Source organism: Aristolochia californica, unplaced genomic scaffold, assembly GCF_029961685.1.
Source record: "Aristolochia californica isolate CCGP_79_NKW_82.1479 unplaced genomic scaffold, dmAriCali1.0.hap1 SCAF_7, whole genome shotgun sequence".
NCBI lineage: Eukaryota > Viridiplantae > Streptophyta > Magnoliopsida > Piperales > Aristolochiaceae > Aristolochia > Aristolochia californica.
The window spans coordinates 7,880,201-7,900,803 of record NW_027182268.1 but is presented as its reverse complement, the minus strand read 5'-3'; the positions used below and the strand labels follow the sequence as shown (position 1 = coordinate 7,900,803).

General features: G+C 41.5%; 3 protein-coding genes across 6 annotated transcripts; 2 read left to right on the top strand and 1 right to left on the bottom strand.

Annotated features, from left to right (window-relative positions):
• Nucleotides 1-71: 71 nt before the first annotated feature.
• Nucleotides 72-10,549, top strand: LOC137936028 (DExH-box ATP-dependent RNA helicase DExH18, mitochondrial-like). The gene is made up of 2 exons (XM_068780521.1): nucleotides 72-2,770; nucleotides 10,192-10,549. The coding sequence occupies exons 1-2, from the start codon at nucleotides 522-524 to the stop codon at nucleotides 10,241-10,243; spliced, it is 2,301 nt and encodes a 766-aa protein (XP_068636622.1). The 5' UTR covers nucleotides 72-521; the 3' UTR covers nucleotides 10,244-10,549.
• Nucleotides 10,518-17,105, bottom strand: LOC137936029 (ATP-dependent 6-phosphofructokinase 5, chloroplastic-like). Of its 4 annotated transcripts, XM_068780523.1 has the most exons (15): nucleotides 16,871-17,105; nucleotides 16,733-16,799; nucleotides 15,463-15,802; nucleotides 15,102-15,171; nucleotides 14,749-14,822; nucleotides 14,156-14,267; nucleotides 13,965-14,060; nucleotides 13,771-13,872; nucleotides 13,609-13,683; nucleotides 12,966-13,106; nucleotides 12,713-12,829; nucleotides 12,516-12,620; nucleotides 11,560-11,640; nucleotides 11,194-11,322; nucleotides 10,518-11,118 (listed from the first exon to the last, which is right to left on the bottom strand). In XM_068780523.1, the coding sequence occupies exons 3-15, from the start codon at nucleotides 15,768-15,770 to the stop codon at nucleotides 10,951-10,953; spliced, it is 1,578 nt and encodes a 525-aa protein (XP_068636624.1). In that variant the 5' UTR covers nucleotides 15,771-15,802; nucleotides 16,733-16,799; nucleotides 16,871-17,105; the 3' UTR covers nucleotides 10,518-10,950. The 4 variants fall into 4 exon arrangements, with proteins under 4 accessions (XP_068636624.1, XP_068636623.1, XP_068636625.1 ...); XM_068780522.1 differs by lacking the exon at nucleotides 16,733-16,799; XM_068780524.1 differs by lacking the exon at nucleotides 16,871-17,105 and having other exon boundaries at nucleotides 16,792-16,862.
• Nucleotides 17,106-18,177: 1,072 nt separating this feature from the next.
• Nucleotides 18,178-19,941, top strand: LOC137937667 (protein PHYTOCHROME KINASE SUBSTRATE 1). Its single transcript, XM_068782777.1, has one exon. The coding sequence runs from the start codon at nucleotides 18,223-18,225 to the stop codon at nucleotides 19,516-19,518; it is 1,296 nt and encodes a 431-aa protein (XP_068638878.1). The 5' UTR covers nucleotides 18,178-18,222; the 3' UTR covers nucleotides 19,519-19,941.
• Nucleotides 19,942-20,603: the final 662 nt, after the last annotated feature.

Genomic DNA, 20,603 nt, shown 5'->3' with positions numbered 1-20,603 from the left:
AACTCTAATTTGATTATCAATTGTATAGTATATAGTAGAAAGTGCGAGCTCTGGGAGAGCTTGGGCTTCAAATCCCTGGCGCATGAACAAGAGAAAAGCCTCGATTAAAAAAAGAAACAATAAAAATGGGGGATTCAAATCTTAGGCTGACGATCAAAGTGGGCCATACAGCCGCAGCAATCACCCAAATCCTTGAAGATCTTCGCGCCAAGCTGCTCTCAGATGCCCAGGTCCATTCTGTAGGCAAAAGTTTTACGAGAAAATGGACAGGAAACCGACTAGGGGACTACGGTTGTCTCCAAGGGTTTAGGGTTTTGGCTGGATGAATCTTCACCACTGGTCCACTACCTCTCCGTCGTTCCTCTCCTTTTTTTTTTTCCCTCATTTTTCTTCTACTAATCGGGGTGGATTTCGCGAAATCGAGTAAGATTCCTTGTTCTTTATTGTTCCTTTGCTATTTTTTATGGTGTTTTGTGTTTGAATTTTATTTTCCGATTCATGGCCTGGAGTTGAAGTTTTTAATGGCGAGAGGTCCCGCAAGGTATCTGCTTCGCATTTATTCTTCTGGTAGAGCTGCCTCTAGGTTGAATTTCTTTGTTTCAAGCGGGTATTCTCATCGAGAATGCGATCATTCGGTTGGTCGTGGAATTTGTGAGCCTCCCGATTTTGATTCTGAAAGGTTTCGAACTTCTCGGATTGATCATATACGAGCTGTATTGCCAAATCTCAATTTTGTCAATGCCAGTCTTATCGGAAAGAAGTCTTTCTCTACAGCATCGTCGAAAGATGATATAGCTAGTCACGATGAATCTCCGGATTCCACATCGGCAGAGGTCGACCAAAATGCACATTCGGCTTCTTCTGGGAGTGATTTTGATGCTATCAGGTATCGCGATCCTGTTGAACTGTATAAGGAGCTTCGTGCTACCGCGAAGGGTGCAAAACAAACAAAATCCGATGGGGAATCTTTAAAGGAGATCTTCCTATTTTTTGTCAATTGTGGTTGGGCATCCGACCAGGCCCTGGCTGTTTACATTAGCGGTGCTTTCTTTCCTACTGCTGCCAAAAAGTTCAAATCTTTCTTCTTGAAAAAGTGCCCTGCTCATGTTGCTAAGTACCTCATTTCATTAGGCCCATCAGAGGCATCTGGTCGATTCTTGTTCCCACTGTTCGTTGAGTTCTGTCTGGAAGAATTTCCTGATGAGATCAAGCGCTTCAGATCCATGATTAACTCTGCTGATCTCACCAAGCCACACACATGGTTTCCATTTGCCCGGGCCATGAGAAGGAAAATCATCTACCACTGTGGACCCACCAACAGTGGCAAAACGTACAATGCATTACAGAGGTTCATGGAAGCCAAAGCAGGTATTTATTGTAGTCCTCTCAGACTCTTAGCAATGGAAGTTTTTGATAAAGTAAATGCTGCTGGGATTTATTGTAGTCTCCATACTGGGCAGGAGAAAAAGTTTGTACCGTTTGCAAGGCACATTGCTTGTACGGTTGAGATGGTTTCAACTGAAGAATTATATGATGTGGCAGTTATAGATGAAATCCAGATGATGGCTGATCCTTACCGGGGTTACGCATGGACAAGGGCACTCCTTGGTTTGAAGGCCGATGAGATTCATCTCTGTGGGGATCCCAGTGTGCTAAATATTGTCAGAAAAATATGTTCTGATACTGGTGATGAGTTAATTGAAAACCACAATGAGAGGTTTAAACCGCTTGTAGTTGAAGCAAAAACTCTCTTAGGTGATCTCCAAAACATAAGATCTGGGGACTGTGTAGTTGCTTTTTCACGGAGAGAGATTTTTGAAGTGAAAATGGCAATAGAGAAATTTACCAAACACCGTTGCTGTGTGATTTATGGTGCGTTGCCTCCAGAGACGAGGCGGCATCAGGCAAATTTGTTCAACCTTCAGGATAACGAGTATGATGTTTTGGTGGCCAGTGATGCAGTGGGGATGGGTTTGAATCTTAATATCAGGAGGGTCGTCTTCTGTAGTCTCTCAAAGTATAATGGTGATAAACTGGTTCCAGTTGCAGCATCCCAGGTGAAGCAAATTGCAGGAAGAGCAGGACGGAGAGGAAGCCGGTACCCTGATGGTCTGACAACCACTTTGCATCTGGACGATTTGGATTATCTCATTGAATGTTTGAAACAACCCTTCAATGAGGTTAAGCAAGTTGGTCTCTTCCCCTTTTTTGAGCAAGTGGAGATGTTTGCTGGGCAGCTTTCTGGTGTTAGCTTTTGCCAACTGCTGGATAAATTTGGTGAGAATTGCCGTCTTGATGGTTCATATTTCTTGTGTCGCCATGACAACATCAAGAAAGTAGCACAGATGTTGGAGAAGGTCCAGGGATTATCTCTGCAAGATCGATTTAATTTTTGCTTTGCCCCTGTAAATGTTAGAGATCCAAAAGCTATGTTCCATCTCTTAAAGTTTGCTTCAAGTTACAGCCAAAATCTTCCAGTTGGTATTGCAATGGGAATGCCTAAGGGGTCAGCAAGAAATGATACTGAGTTACTAGATCTTGAGAGTAAGCATCAGGTCTTATCCATGTATTTGTGGCTCTCCAATCACTTCACGGAGGAGACTTTTCCTTACGTGGAGAAGGCTACAACCATGGCAACAGACATTGCAGACTTGCTTGGTCAATCACTTTCAAAAGCTTGTTGGAAACCTGAATCGAGGAATGCTGGCAAGCCAAAACCTCAACAGAATGGTTATGAACGACCAAAATCACTTATTCAAGACTATCTCCAGTAAGTTGGTTGTACTCTTCATGTTTACTTGTTGGTGTTTGTCTCCTGTCTTGAGATGAATTTGCCACCCCCCAAACCTATACACACACACACACACTTTTTGTTCTATGTTTTGTGTTAAGGAATAGTTCCACATGGATTAGTAAGTACAAAGATCTTAAGTTTATTAGTTGGAAAAGAGGTTTCCTAAGTTAGCTAGTCATTTTGGATAGGGCCTTGGACCCAATTTAATATGGTATCAGAGCAAGTACTCATATGTGGGCCTGCACCTAAAAATTATTTACTTGTAGAGTCACAAAAGAGGGCCTACACCTAAACTATCCACTTGTAGAACCGCAAAAGAGGGCCTACACCTAAAATGCCTACTCCTAAATTATCCGCTTGTAGAGCTACATGTTACGATATGTTAAAATGTATATTATATGTAATTTATGTTCATCATTGTTGTATAATTTGGGATATGTACATAGGGTTATTTGATTAGGCTTAATGGGATTGGGGGGGGTGGGGTGGGGGGGTGGGTATTGTTTTGGGCCCATGGGCCATTTTGTAACAGGAAAACCTAAAGGTTAAATACTTAGTGAAAGGGGAAAATCCCCAACGGAAACAATTTTCGGATTGATTCGTGTGTGCTTCGTTTCGCCGTGAAACCAGAGAGTTACGCTCTCTCTTGGGGATTCTTGGTCTGTTCCGTTAGTCCCTTGATTTTATCTTGACATGGTATCAGAGCTATGAAGAGAAACCTTTCCGACGCTTTTTGTCAGACGACCTGTGTTGTTCGACGAGTTTTTTTTTTTTTCGGGCGTTGTTGGAAACATTTTTCGGGGGGGGGGGGGGGGTTCCGTTGCCGGACAAGTTCCAGGAGTTCCGTTGCCAAGAAGGGGGTTCTTGCCGGAAGGGAAAACGAACGGCCGAGGGTTCTCGCCAGAAAGGGAAACGAAAGGGGTTGTCGGAAAGTCTTCTCCGAGCTCCGAAAAGTTGTGGTTCCGTCGTCAGAAAAGCTCCATTGGTGGTTTCGTTGCCGGAGAAGCTACAACGGGAAGGGGATTCTTGCCGGGAAACTCGCCGGAAGGAGGAACAAAGGTACGGATTTTTTTTCTCCCGCGTTCGATTCGACTGATTATTTGGCATATGGTCATTTTACAATTTGAGAACATTTGGGGGGCCGATTTGCAATTTCTGAAAGTTTGGGGGCCATTCTGAAATTTCTGAAGGTGCGAGGGTGTTTTTCGAATTTCTCATAGTTTGGGGGTCTAATTCGAATTTCTGTTACCCTGGGGACAAATCTTGGATTTCTGCAAGTATAGGGGTCTATTTGCAATTTCTGAAAAGTGGGGGTATATTTGGAATTTTATATCTTGCGGGGGTGCATAAGGAATTTTGTTCGATTCAACTTTATCATGTTAGCAGACAAGTCCGATTTCGCTCCTATTCGGTTCACGGGCAAGAACTACGGTACTTGGGAATTTCAGTTCCGGTTATTTGTTCAGGGAAGAGGTTTATGGGGTCATATTGATGGGAGTGATCTGGCACCTGGCGATGCTGACGCATTGTCAAAATGGATCATCATGGATGCTAGAGTCATGACTTGGATACTCGGATCTCTTGAGCCTTACCTAGTCCCAAATTTGAGGCCCTACAAAACTGTCGCCGATATGTGGAATTACCTCCACAAGATTTATCGTCAAACCAGCACGGCTCGTCGATTTCAAGTTGAGTATGAACTTGCAAATTTCACCCAAGGCAGTCGTTCGATTGAAGAATATTTCTCGGGCTTCCAAAATCTATAGGCTGACTACACTGACATTGTTTACGAGGATGTCCCTGCTGCTGCTCTCTCTGTTGTGCAAGCTGTACATGACACCAGTAAACGGGATCAATTCTTGATGAAGTTTCGTCCCGAGTTTGAGATTGCTCGATCACATATGATGAATCGTCATCCAGTGCCGTCCCTAGATGCCTGTTTGAGTGAACTTCTCTGGCGGGAGCAGCGCCTCACTACTCAGGCTGGCATGGAACCTCGCGTTCAAGCTGATCTCTCGGCTCCTGTAGCTTATGTAGCTCAAGGAAGGCCTCAGGGTCGGGACACCAGTTCTGTTCAGTGCTTCCATTGCAAGGCTTATGGTCACTTTGTTCGGGACTGCCCCAAGAAGTCGGTTCTGTTCTGTAGCTACTGTAAGAAGCCGGGTCATCACATCACCGTTTGCCCTACACGACTTCCACAGAGGAAACCTACAACTTATCATGCATCCACCGGTACATCTCGTTTTGCCACATTGCCGCCTGCTGTTTCGGTCCCTATCATTCCTGTTCCACCAGCACCTGCCAGTTCCACCACTCTCACTCCTGAAATGGTACAATAGATGATCATTTCTGCCTTTTCTACTTTTGGTCTCTCAGGTAAACAGAACTTTTCTATTCAACCATGGTATTTTGATTCTGGTGCCTCTAACCACATGACCAACAATGTGGTATCTCTTTCGAATGTCAGAACGTATGATGGCAATCTGCACATCAACATTGCTGATGGCAGCACTCTGCCTATCAGTGCTGTTGGTGATCTCTCTCCATCTTTAGCTGATGTCTTTGTGTCTCCTGATCTGTCGACAAACCTTTTGTCTGTTGGTCAATTGGTTGATAAAAACTGTAATGTTCAGTTTTCTTGCTTTGGCTGTGTTGTGCAGGATCAAGCGTCGGGGAAGGTGATCGCGAATGGGCCTAAATTGTGCAGACTATTTCCACTTAAAGTCTTTCTATCCACTGTTATTCCACGTTCTCCTGTAATTTCTTTTGCTTGTAATGTTGTTGGATCTGGCCCTAAGTTGTGGCATAGACGTCTAGGCCACCCAAACTCGGTTGTACTTCGTACATTATTTAAATCGGGTTTATTAGGCAATCAAGATTGTACTTCTCGTGACACGTCTTTTGACTGTTCATCATGTATACTTGGCAAAAGTAAAACTCTATCATTTCCGCATCATGCCTCGCATGCCTCCCACTGCTTTGACTTTATTCATAGTGATGTTTGGGGAATTGCTCCCGTTATCTCACATGCACAAATTAAGTACTTTGTCACCTTTATCGATGATTTTAGTCGATTTACCTGGGTCTACTTCCTACGAGCTAAGTTTGACGTTTTTGTCGTTTTTAAGAGGTTTCTTGCACTCATTGAAACCCAGTTCTCCGCTCTGACTCTGGAGGCGAGTACATGTCGGCAGAATTCCAAGAATTTCTTCAAATCAAAGGCATTATCTCTCAACGTTCTTGTCCCTCAACACCCCAACAAAATGGTGTTGCTGAGCGCAAAAATCGTCACCTTCTTGATATGGTCTACACCCTTCTCATTGAATCATCTGTTCCTCCTAGGTTTTGGTGTGACGCTCTCTCTACCTCCGTCCATTTAATTAACCGCCTGCCCTCGCCTGTATTGCATCATGTCTCTCCCTTTGTTATATTATTCGCTTATTCTCCGTCCTACACAGATCTTCGGATATTCGGTTGTGTTTGTTTTGTGCATTTACTTGATCATGAACGACATAAACTTACCTCTCAATCCGTTATGTGTGCATTTCTTGGGTATGCCGGTTCTCAAAAGGGCCATGCTTGCTATAATCCTCAGGCGCGTCGAGTCCGTGTTTCTTGGAATGTGGTCTTCTTTGAAAACCAATATTTATTTTCCTCTCAAGTTACTTTTCCGTCTACCTCTTTGTCTAGTTTGCCGAGCTTTGATGAGCCTCAACCCACTCCCTCGCTGCCCTCTCCTCCTTCTGACTTAGCGTTTGATCCTGATCCTCCCTCTACTCCTGCTCCCCTCCGTCGTCGCAGATCCACACGTAGTTCTCACCCTCCTGACCGGTATGGTTTTCCCTCCCTTGTATCTCTAGTCGCTACTTTGTCTTCTATTTCCATTCCTTCTGGATATAAACAGGCTATATTATAGGAGTATTGGCAAAAAGCCATCCAAACAAAACTACAAGTGCTAGAGGAGAATCACACCTGGGACATTGTGGCTTGCTTTCCTACTATTCGGCCTCTTGGAAGTAAGTGGGTCTTCTCTGTCAAGCTGCGTTCCGATGGATCGTTGGATCGGTACAAAGCCCGCCTGGTGGCCTGGGGAACAGGCAGGAATATGGGATTGATTATGAGGAAACTTTTGCCCGAGTTGCCAAGATGACCACAGTCCGTACTATCTTAGCCATTGCCGCCTCTCAATCTTGGCCATTGCACCTTCTTCATGGTGATCTGCAGGAAGACGTCTATATGAAGCTTCCCTTGGGTATGTCTACATCCTCTCTTGATCATGTCTGCAAGCTACAACGTCCTTTGTATGGGCTTAAACAAGCCCCCCGGGCTTGGTTTGAAAAATTTCGCAGCACACTTATCCTCCACCGGTTTACCCAGAGTCAGTATGATTTCTCTCTCTTTTATCATAAGTCTGTTGCCGGCATGGTCATTCTCTTGGTTTATGTGGATGACATCATTATTACTGGCACTGACTCTGGACTGATTACCAAGCTTCAGAAGGTATTGCATGCCACTTTTCATATGAAAGATCTTGGACGTCTCACCTACTTCTTAGGGCTGGAGGTCCATTACACACTCAAAGGTATTTTCTTAAACCAACATAAGTATATTCAATATTTTATCACACTCGCTGGGTTGGAGGACACATCTTCGGTAGCTACCCCTATGGAGGTCAATGTCAAATATCGGAAAGACGAAGGGACTCTCCTTGATGATCCGACTATCTATCGATGACTAGTCGGGAGTCTCATATACTTGACTATTACTCGCGCGGACATTTCCTATGCTGTTCATAAGGTCAGTCAGTTTATGGCATCTCCTCGACACCTTCATCTTTCGGCCGTTCAGCGCATCATCCGCTATCTATGCGGCTCCCTTGCTCGTGGTTTATTCTTTCCTACTAGCTCCGTGCTACATCTGGTTGCCTACAGTGATGCTGATTGGGCAGGGTGCCCTGATACCCGTCGCTCTACTACAGGCTGGTGTATGTTTTTAGGCGATGTACTGATTTCTTGGAAATGTAAGAAACAAAATCGAGTGTCCAAATCATCTACTGAGGCCGAGTATCGTGCTATGTCTATTGCGTGTTCGGAAGTTATTTGGCTCCGTGGTCTTCTTGCTGAGCTCCAGTTTCCTTAGCCCTCATCTACACCGCTTCATGCAGATAATACAAGTGCTATATAGATTGCAACCAATCCAGTTTTTCATGAGCGTACCAAGCATATTGAGGTTGACTGTCACTCCATCCGCGACACTTTGGAGCACCGGGTAATATATCTTCCGTACATTTCTTCGGATCTTCAAGTGGCCGATGTCTTCACCAAAGCATTGTCTCAATCCCGACATAATTTTTTGGTTGGCAAATTGTTACTGGCTGACTCACCATCATCAATTTGAGGGGGGATGTTACAATATGTTAAAATGTATATTATATGTAATTTATGTTAATCATTGTTGTATAATTTGGAATATGTACAAATGGTTATTTTATTAGGTTTAATGGGAAGGGGGGGGGGGGTATTGTCTTGGGCCCGTGGGCCATTTTGTAAAAATACTTAGTGAAAGGGGAAAATCCCCAACGGAAACAATTTTCGGATTGATTCGTGTGTGCTTTGTTTCGCCGTGAAACCAGAGAGCTACGCTCTCTCTTGGGGATTCTTGGACTGTTCTATCAGTCCCTTGATTTTATCTTGACACTACAAAAAGAGGGTTTACACGTGAGGGGGAGTATTAAGGAATAATCCCACATGGATTAGTGAGTACAAAGATCTTGAGTTTATTAGTTGGGAGAAAGGTTTCCCAAGTTGGCTAGTCATTTTGGGATATGACCTTGGACTTATATAAACACACAAACACTTTTTGTTCCATGTTTTGTTTTCTGCTGATATATATTTTTGGATGGATTAGTATCATAAGAATAATCCTCTTTTATTAAAGTACAATAGAGTAGGGTACATTTGAAGTTAGAATATAATGGGGACATAATATCTCATCTTATCGGTGAATCTGCTTTTGGTTTGCAAATATTTAGTCTTGAACAAGTCCAATTCAGATGGAAGACATTCAAGTTCAAAAGCATCACTGAATTTGCCTTAGGTGGGGTAAAAAGTCTTGTCTTTGCCATAAAAACTAGCTGATGCAATCAGTTCATGTTGAACATTTTCTAGTTGTGAGCATAGTTCTTTTTTAAAAAAATAAAAAATAATTTTCCTGTATGTATTTGCCATGTTCACAAACTTCCTGTTACCACACTCGTAACAGAGTAAGGATAGGAAAAATGACCCCAGAAAACTGAAGGAACCTAGGCACTCCAAATGAACTGTGAAAACATTTTCTTCATGTTTCTCAATGGAAGTTTAATCAGCTCTCTCAGTATTTATCTTGTCTACCTTTTGTTCAATATTGGGTAGTATAAAAACATTGTATTTGTCTGAAGTTTAATTTCCCAATTAGATCATAATCACTATTGTTTTTAATAGTGATCCCTGTACCCAAGTGAGATTTGAACCCAAGATTGCCTCTGTGTGGCCAGTGAGGCAAAGGTTCATAGTTGTTATAGCTACCTAGATCTGTGCATCTTAATTGTCTGTCGTACTTGCAAGACATCTTTGCTGTTAACACTTGCTAATAGCTAATGTAGTCCCTATCATTCACCTAATCTGTGGAGAACAATGTACGCACCATGTTCTCTCCTCGGTGATTACAAGGAAAGAAATTGCAGAGTTTCATGGATCCTACACTAGAGAAAATTGGGCTGAGATTGCTGCCATGTCTGTCAGTAAAACTCAAGTGAGTCAAGAATGGGTCCCACTGAGCCCCCATGTAATTAATATGAATTTTGAAAGTATCTCATTTGGTAATCCTGTCCTGACTGGTTTCAGGGGTATTTAAAGTTCTCTCCTATGCTGACCCTCTGAGACATCAAGATGCCTTTATTGCTCAAGCTCAGATACTTCTTAATAGGTCTAAGAATTGCGAAAGTTCAGTGTCAGTCTGACTTGATTATTGAAGGGGACACCAATAGTGTCATTAGCTGGCATACAAAAAAATCAGATCCCCTAAGGGGTTTGGTTTCCCATTCTTCTCAGCACATTTCTTGGCAGTAGATTCCCCTGTCTGCCAATGCTGAAACTAATAAGCTTTTTTCGTGACGGTGTTAAGATTTCTGACCTCGTTGTGTTTAATCCAGACTTGAATTGTTTTACTTTTGTTCTTGGTGTTTGTTCCTTTCAGTGCTTTATGAGTGTTTACTAAGATGTAATTGTAGAAAAGCGGGTGAACTGTCCCTATTGATGTATTGGACCAGTTTTTGTCCTTCCCTCTTCTTTGCTAATAAAAATTTCACACACTTAAAAAAAAAAAATTATTCACTTAATATATTCTGATCTACTTCACAGGAAACGGCAGGTTGAATCCTTTTACCAAGACTCCGCAAAGGTCCTGGCTTAAGTACACTGGTATGCACCAAATATATCGGTTTCATTTGTAATCCATTAACATTATTTGGAGTTTAAACCAGGGAGGGGTGTTTTAAGGATTATAGCGATACACCCTCCTTGGACATCTCTTATTGTAACATTAATAAATGTTATGGCAGGGCGTTTGAGATATCATGTAACGCATATAACGCCTGAGAAAATGCGTTTTAGAATTCTGAGACGCCCGTCTGTAGTACTAGAATTTAGTAAAAAGTCACAGTAACCTCAGATACTGGAGTTCATATATCAATTACTGAGAAATAGTTGGACGGATAGATGGGAAGAGACGTATATCACCTGATTCACATCAAATTGAATTTGGAGTTTCGCTATAATGAGAGAATAACAACAAGCTCTCATAATGAGAGAATAACAACAATTTCGTATAGATTTCATTGGACTCAGGAAGCTCTCAACTGCTTCCATGTTAATTTTAAAAGGCATAAAAACTTCTATGAGGCTGTTGAAGATCAATAATTTTCAACATTTTATGCTGAGAAAAAAATCCAGGTGCATCTGTGACTATGAAATGGCGTAAGCCTTTAACGAGCCATCTTCGAAAATCATTTGCCGAAAAAACCATCAGAAGAGCTCGTGCAGGAGGTACAAATTGTTGGCGACTTGGCCGGTGTATGAAACCTGAGCGGTTCGCAGAAAAAAAACACTTCTATGGAGTGTTCAGATGAAGTCAGGTTGACCGGTGGAAGTGAGGCACCTGTGCCACATCCTGCTATTGGGGTCTACGCATCTTGGGGATGTAATCACTTCAGAAATGGGAAGGTAAACATAGTGGGTATTGCATATGCCCACTGTAATACCACTAAATCCTGCAAAAGCACCATGGACCTGCAAAGAGTGCAGCCATAATAAGTTGTCGCCCCCTCCCATTTACAGCATTAAATGCTAGGGATGAAGTCTTACAGCATTCTGGCCAAGAACAGTGCAGAGAATTGCATCAGATGCATTTGCCCGACATGCTCTTATCATGTATGTTGGATCAATGTATTTGACGTCTGCTGGAAAACCTGCACTCTTGAAATGTTTCTTGATCTGTAAAAAAATTTGATAGAATCATATCAAAATGGATGACAAGAGAATTAGGTAAGAAATAAATCTTGTAAGAAGTCATGTGGTTCTTTTAACACATTATACCATGTTAAAAGAAATCATGACTTGAGAGATTGTGAAAAGAGTTTGAGAAGCTCTTAATAGAGAACCATCAATAGGCACTGCAAACAAATATGCCAATGAAGATAATCATGATATGATTAAAACTTGGGTTACTACCTGTTGCTGAATATGGACCCCAATGTCTCCAAGTACTGCATTTCCTGATGCATCTGTTGCATTTGATTTTTCAAGCAAATCCTGTTTTTCAAAATGAAATGTAAGCTTGATTTACCATGTACATGTAGTTCTCCTTTATAAAAAAGAAAAGAAAAAGGGAAACAAGATTTTGTATTGCAAACAAATAGTACAGCCTGCTTCTGTGGACATTAATATCAGAATCCCTCCGACGCTTTCCTAATTTTCTTGCCCAATTGAAAAACTTGAGTTCATTATCTTGAGAGCAAACATTTGCTTGTCATTAAGGAGTTCAGCATTTGATATGGCTCTATAACTAAGGCATGTTCGCTTTTTCACTTTTCATTGATGGTGGAAGTGGTTGTAAAAGATTGGCCTTTATGCTTACATGGAAAAATCAACTAAAATAGCTAATATAATTCTATAATACCAATTTGTTAAAACAAGAATTATCCTACGTTATGTAGTGTAGCTCTAGACTTACTGAATATGATACTTGTGTATGGATATTGGAGTTTTGATATTAGCGAATTTTTTATCATATGAAGAATATCCAGCCCCTCCATTTCAGTAACTTGCAACCAGGAAACAGGCACATTCTCCTCCAAAAGATTCGCAAATAACTCAGACAAACCTGTATGTCGGAACTTGACTTGAAATTCCACAATATCACTAACTTGATTCAAAGATGTTTATGATGTCCAGAGTTACTATATGACTAGATAAAAGAGGGGTGGGAGATGATATTGTAACACCTCGCTCTCTTCAACTTTTTGTATTAACCTCTCCCCTAAATTATATTTATGGTCATAAATTTCATTTCTTAATTCTTTGAGCCTAAAAAGATTCGATTGGATTGTTGTGGAGTCCATTGTGAAGAAAATTTAGAATAACAATTAGACCCCAAGTATGAAATATACACATGCAAAATAACTTACTTGTCCTGCACCTTCAGCAACACATACAACTGCTGATCCCTTTGTCTGTATCAGATGTTCTAGATGCTGCAAGGCGCCATATGATCCTTCCAATTTGAAAGGTACCTTCATTTTGAGATAAATGTATGTTAATTTCTAACAAAAACATACGAAAAACATACAAACTATGAATAGGAGTATAGATATGTTGTACACACCTCAGGAATCAAACACACATCAGTCTGACCACTGGAAAGTGACGCATGCATTGCTATAAAACCACTACTTCTTCCCATCAATTTCACCAGTCCAATGCCATGATAGGCGCTTCTTGCCTGCATGGATCATGAAACAAGCAGAAATGTCAAGTGATATTAACTAAACTCACTTCTTTTCTACTTTTTCATTTTAAGGTATCTTCTAAACTTACATATTAACAGTTTCTTAATCAATGAAAGGGTGTTTGATTACCTCAATATATGCGGAATTGATTGCTCTTTGAGCTTCTTCCACAGCAGTATCAAATCCAAAAGTCTTATCCATCAGAAGTATGTCATTGTCAATAGTTTTGGGGACACAAACAACAGAAACTTTCATTCTTCTCTTGCGGCACTGCCAATGAAGGAAACATGAGATATAAAGAGAAAAGGTGCTGTATTAGATGAAAATCTCATGTACGGTTCTGTAGAGTGACCTTTCCGAGATTTTCAGTACCACAATAATTGGGAATAGAGAATCTCCTAGAAGAGAAAGGCCCTACTGTTGGAATAATGGTATCCACTGTATTTGATACAATGTGGTTGGTAAAGTTGGTGAATTAGCTTTGAGCGAGCGCATCCACGCTCCACTCACTGGAGTGACATTCATAACTTTATGTTATGTTCAACAGCACTGAGATAAAGTATGATATTCAATGCAGAGATGGGGAGCAACTATCTCATCACAATAAAAAATCCAACGAAGTCCATCATATGAGTATGACAACTACTGAAAAATCTTTTTACTTCTTCAATGTGGAAAAATAGAAATTTTATTTTATATTTTTGAAAAGGTGACTTTTATTACTTTGAGAGAGGCAAGAAAAGCCTACAAAGGGGAAAGGAGCTATATGTACCTCATCATGTATAGCATTCGCTCCTGCATGTGTTCCATTGCCACCCAGAACAAAAAGCATATCGATTCCCCTGGCCTAAAATACCAGCAATTTTTATGATTATTAACAGTAAAGAAAGGAAATGACAAGCACCAAAACTTACTGACAGAATACCCCTTGTACCTGAATGCTGTCTACAATATCACTGACATTGGCCCCCCCACGAGAAACACCCAAGAGACTTCCACCCTGAAGATTTATGTTCTGAACCACTGCCCTTGAAAGCTGACAACAAAAACCAATTTGTTATTGCAAGCCAAAATGCAAATATTGAGTAGTTGAAATCGTCACCAAAAGTCACAATCAATTGCTCTTACCGGTACTTCTTGCAAGCCTTCTTCAAAAAATCCACGGAAACCATATGGAATACCAAAAATCTTCTTGACTCCATATATTTCAAGGGTAAAGACGATCTGCATAAGCAAATTTGACCAAGGTGATCAATATATAAGTATTCGATCCTAGAACAGAGATATTTTAAAAGAACCCGAACCAGAAGGTCAAGAACCTGTCTAATAACATCATTAAGACCAGGGCAAAGGCCTCCGCAAGTAACAATTCCAGCTTTTACTTGATTAGGTTCAAAGTATATTTGTTTACGTGGACCCGCACGATGCACCCTGGTTAAGACACGTAAAGACACAATATAGTGTCAGGCTTGAATGAAACAGCTTCATGTTGAAGACGACTGACCTTCTGGTTGAAAATCCAACAATATCAGGATAGTCCACAGAATTCTAAAGGAAGCATTATCAGCAACTACAAATGCTCTCACAAGCTTGAAAATAAGCTGGTCTATCACCAAGTAGACCAGAATTCAACTCGAAGAAGGGTTGGACAGCTGGAGTATCTTAGTGTAACAAATATAAGTTTTTACTTGTTTACTATTCTCAGTTTTCTGGTGCAATCAACAGCACTACTAGAAGAGTTGCAGGTATTGGGGCATAAAAAACCTAGATATTTTCTTTAGTCATATTTGGATAGAAAATATTTACACTAAAATAAACGGGCATATCCATGAAGACAAAAGCTAAAGCTTGCTTTGATTTCCTTAAAAGATAGAAAGGAAAAGAAATCATGTCAGCACAAGAAAATCAATACCATTGCTCCACCCAACTGCAGTCAGGATCTATGCATTCAGCTCCAGCAGAATTTGGTGAAGCAAATTTAATAACCTGTTACAAGTGACAACCAAACATGATATTTCAGAATAAAAGGACAGTATTACTCAGATAATCACTATTATGTTATTTTTTTGAATGATCAAGTTAGTAGCAATTATATCAAAAGGCTAAAAGTAAATATTAGCACATAATAGTGACAATATTGCCCTCTAGCAATTGAAGTTGGCACAAAGAATAGGAATCTGGACAAATTTACTGCTGAGGAGGCAAGATACCCAAACCTAAATGTGAATCCTCTAGGATGCACCCTCCTGTTACTATATATAGTACCTTTAGAAGTGCTCTGTCATCATCATTAACATAGCCATTGGCTCTGGTACAGTCCACCGGCTGAGGAGTCCTGTCATGTCCAAACAGCAGAATCATTACTAATCAACAAAAGGAGAAAGATGGAAATTAACCGTAAGAGATTTGGTCAACAAATAAACTTAGAGAAAAACTTGGCAACGAAATAATTTCTTGATGAAACACCTCATTTTATAGTGCATAAGTAACCTTCTCTAAAAGTTACTAATGACTATTTTGTGTCCAAAATGTCTTTCGGTATTAGAACAGGTGTCAAGCAAAAAATATATGCTACATATGCAAGGGGTAAAGGAAGGTTTTTTATAAGATATTAAAATCAGATCACCTGTTTTTGTGAGAGAATGTGGTCGGCATTGGTTTTAAGTCCAAGTGATCCCTCAAATGTGGCAGATTGAACCTGTTTGCAAAGTCTTCCTGAAACTGCTGCTTCCAATTGGGGTCACTAAAATCTAGTTCTGGTTTTGCAACAACAGCTTTAGAGGTGCTGGAAAAACATCTTTTTTTTGCTTGTCGTCCAGTTTTTCTGCATCTTGAATAATAGGAACTTAATGAACATGCCTCTCCTGCAGAATGTAAACTACCCTGCCTGGGATTTATGAGAGTGGCACCATTGATATTATAAATTGAAGCCATTTGTCAAGCGCTAACTGGAGAGTGAGCTTTCTCTGTATTGATCAAACCAGTCATCAGGAGGATCTCACAATTAAAAACACATCAACCAAAATAATAAAAGACAGAAATTCTAAAACAACAACAACTTTTCAAGGTTAACTAGAAAAATTTTATGCCTCTAAGAAAATTCGAACTAGTAGATGAGAAACTCATGCAAAAGTAAAAAGTGTTATCTTATTTTTAAAATAATAATAATAATAAAGAAAAAGCAAAATTGTTCATAGCTTATCGATAACCACTAATAAGACATATAATGCTAGTAGCAGCTTTTACGTCCATGATAACTTCCCCTCTAAAACAGAGGAGAAAAACGAAGCTCTCAACTCCTATCATTTGACTTCCACTTGACAAAAAAAAAATTATTAGACTTAAAGAACGAAGAAGACAAATTAAATCCTTCCAGCACAGAATTCTCCCAGAAAAGATTCCTCCCAGATTCCCACATCAATCAATAAAAACGCAAAAGTGTAAAATCATACAGTAGATCTCAATAAGCCAGAAGCTTAAGCCAATCTCAAATCCTCCAGGGACGAGATTCTCTTAAAGCAATTCCACTGCAGCTCCACGTCAATGCAGAAAGATTGGCCAACATATCGGAGACAAACTACACAACAATAATCTCCGAATCTTTCTTAACATATAAAAAGTTTAAACTTCAAACCACTACCAGAAGTACGATCCTTCAAACTTTCTCAAAAACAGAAATAAACCAAGAGAGATAGAGAGAGAGAGAGAAACGAACCCAAACAATAATTTCAGAAGCTTTCTTAACACATTCGAAGTTTAAAACCACTTCAAGAACAACGATCGATCACTCTCTCATACTACTAAAGGCTGAAGTGCAACAACATAAATAAAAAAACAAAAAATAAAACTAAAAACAGAGCCTAAACAAGTATATCAACTCAGATCCGTCTCAAAACCTGCACAACGATGAAAATGAAAAACGATCACCACAAAGCGATTTCTCCTTGTTGAACACCTGAAGATCTGCAACCGATCGTGAGCAGAATACCCGCCACAGATGACTAGACCTAAAAGAAGGAAAAGCAGAGTAGCACCTTTTTAACGTGATCCTTCTCACAGGTCACAAGAGCATCAGAAAAGTAAGCACTCGCTTTCTGCAATCCGTAATTTCTCTATCTGGATTTTAACGAGGACAGATTAGAAAGGTCGGAACGGAGACCGTTTACATTGGTTTCCACGGGGGAATCGGAAAAGGGAGAAGAATTCGAACTTTGGCGCTTTCCTGCTGTGAATTCAGAGAAAAGATCGGACAGGTCATAGGCTTGTCCGTCGTCGGGATTCGGGTGTCATACGCAGAAGAGAAATATAATTTTCTTGTTAGGATATATGCGATTTTTTTTTAATAAATTTATCATAATTAAAAAAAATATCTTATTTTTTATTCCAATTTTTTTTAGAGAAATCCCGTAATTGTGTTTCAAACAATGGTAACATTATTAGGTATAGTAATATGTAAAACATGCTAAATAGTTATTTGAGTTGTCTAATCATGATTAGATGGTTGAGATAACCATCCATCATGATCGACCGTTGAGAAAGTGTTTCACATATTTTGTACCAAATATCTTTTCCTATTGGATCAGCCCTTTTATCCTTCCTTTATCCTTTTGTAAAACAAGTATCCTCACCCTTGGTTCGTAACATTGGTTTGAATTTCTCCTATTCGGACCCGACCAGACCCATTGCCATCTTCCGGGGGGAACAATTCTAGTAACTTGAACTAATCCTGAATTGGATTAAATTTAGAAGAATTAGGAAAGCATGTGGGGCCGGCGATTTTAGTGTACGTCATCAACTGGTAGAGCCTATTTATAGAAGCTCAAGCCGGAGCTCGGGCCTCAGAGCACTCCTATGTTGAGAAATTTCAAAGTCGAGGTCTTCTTCTGTAATTATCAGCTTTCTTGGTCGAAATTCTTCCGCTTCGAGGATATATTCACATTCTATCCAAATCCGAAGCAGCTTCGAATAGAAATTCTGCTTGTTAATAGTCTCTAAAGCTTCTTCGTTACGGTCTCTGTTCAGGGGGCAATCGATTTTTCTGGGTTCATTTCAAACTGTTTTTTTCGGAGTCACTTGATGTACTGAATTCAATTTTCTGCTGTTCTTGCCCTCTACATCTTAGGTTTCTAAAAGGATTCTGAAGCTTTCTCAGGGATAAATTAGTTCTGATTTAGTCTCTCTTCGTTCTTTTCTCCAGACCTTTTCGAGTCGTTCGTATCTGTTTAATTGCGACAGTTTTGGCTGCAGTTGAGTATCTGAAACAAATCTTAGGATTTCCCCCTAGGGTCTCTTCAGTTTCGAAGTCTCTGTAGTTCTTTGTGATTTGGCTTTATCTTGAGTACCATCTTGAGCTGAATCAGCTGGTTAGCTCTCGAAAATAGTTTCCATGGCCACAGTCACAGTTACAGCACCCTCCAACACAAAACTCGGTCCGAGCTTTTCATTGAACAACAAAAGAGACCACCTCCGGGACGCCTCCTTTTCCTCCTATCTCACCGAGGAGAGGATCGTGCTGAAGCTCGGCGAGATCGCCAGGACCTTGCCAACCACTGTGGCACCTGTCACCACTGAGCCAGCCTACCAGATAAACTTGGGATCGAGAAGGTATACTCCCGATGGCGAAATCAGCATCTTCGACGCTGAGAAATATTTTAAGGGAGGAGTCGACGACGATGGCACGCTGAAACCAGACGGAAAGATCGAGATGCCGAGCCTCCACACGAAGATCAGATCCGGTGCCCCCAGTACTTGTTCTGAAGTGAGTTGGAACAGTCAAAGCGCGTTACTGCGTGGTTTCCGGAGAGAAAATCTGCAAAAACAGCACAGCGGGAAGAGGTTCTTCGGCGGATTAGGCTGCAATTGCTCAGGCAAGAAATCAGTCGACATTGATGAGAAAGACGGCGATAAGAACTCGAGCAGGAAGATCGTCGACCTAGGTGCTCCTCATTGCACCGACATCCTGATGAAGGAATCCTTCAAGATAGGTCGGATTTCCGCGGCCCCGCCCATTCGACTGCGAGAAGATGAAATGGAGTACGTGAGGTTTGATAAAGGGTCCACTTGTAAGAGAGAGGACTGCTTTTCGTTTCCAGCCACGAACACAGTTGCAGGGAATCCCACCATTTCGAGACTAATAGTCGACGACGAGCAGCCACGGATGTCACTAGAGGTGTTCGGGTCGCCTCTCCTGGGCAAGAACATGGAGCCCAGTGAACACCGGAGACTGATGATGTTGCCATACTCCGGCCAGCGACCCGACGGGATTCCGGAAAGCTCCGTGAATGACGACGACCTCTGCAGCGACTCGAGCTCCGACCTGTTCGAGCTCGGGGGCCTTCCCGGCCCACAGCCGGCTCTCAGCCGGCAGGGCTCCGACGGGGCGTCAAGCTGCATGGCCCCCACCGAGGCGAGCATCGAGTGGAGTGTCGTCACTGCCAGCGCTGTCGGCTACTCCGTCTCCGGGTCGGAGTACGGTGACCCGAAGGTGGTTCCAGCGAAGATGGGTAAAGTTTCCATGGTGAAGGAGGCTCAGAGGCGCCAATCTAGCTCCTTGCTGGGTTGCAGGAGCAGCAAGGCGTTGAACGTCGCAGTTGAAGCGCTCAAGACGCCGGATCCGCGCCGACGGCTGCGGTCGGAATCCGGCAACGGGGACCATGGTCGGGTCTATGGATCACCGCTGTAATCTGTCCCCACGTCGCAGTTGAAGCGCTCAAGACGCCGGATCCGCGCCGACGGCTGCGGTCGGAATCCGGCAACGGGGACCATGGTCGGGTCTATGGATCACCGCTGTAATCTGTGCCCACGTCGCAGTTGAAGCGCTCAAGACGCCGGATCCGCGCCGACGGCTGCGGTCGGAATCCGGCAACGGGGACCATGGTCGGGTCTATGGATCACCGCTGTAATCTGTGCCCTCGGTTTCAAGGTCCCACTCTCCCCGTGCTCTGCGAGCCATTCGGTTGACGTACAAGACCACAGCACAGATCGTTTTCATGTGTAATAGTGACTTTTGTAGAGCTCGGTGGTGGCCTTCATGCAGATATTAGAAAGAGAATTTCATTTTTATCTCTTAAATGGTTTTTTAAGTTATAAAACCTGAACCCTTTGTTTATGCCCTAATCTCAAGTATCCTCAGTATTTGAAATAATTAATTGATACTATTTTAGGTGCATTCTCACCATGACATGCCACCTTACTTAGGGGCTCTCATAATTTGTTTAAATCTACCATTAAAAATTATAACAATCCCATTAAATTGAGTGATAGGTTTCTAATAAAAAAACTTGTAGCACCGTATTTTGCTTGTCAATAGCACTTCCATTCATACAAAAACTTGCTGCCATTAACAAGTCTTCCCTTAAAGTTGGTCGACTATACCTTCTTTTGAGCTGGATATGATAATATGATGGCCCCAGACTTATTTACAAGAACCCCTTTTTCTCTTTCCACACTAGAAGTGAACTGTCATGCTCTGGACAAAAGCTGAACAGAGAAGCATGTCTGCCCATGTGATGTATATTGTTCCAGAGCTCAGATACATTGCCTTCTAATGGTTTACTTTCTGACCTGCAGATCAACATAGATCCCTGGGAGCCCCTTGTTTTAGAAAGGGGAAGCATAGAGGAATTCTGGGTAAGGGGGGACTCACAATAAAAAAACTTGCATGCCACCGTTTAGTCTAGCACAGGTGGGGAAACACAGCTGTAACCTTCTCCTGTACCATAATTGCTTGTCTTGCCAGAATGACTCGAATTTTGAATTTGAGAGGGA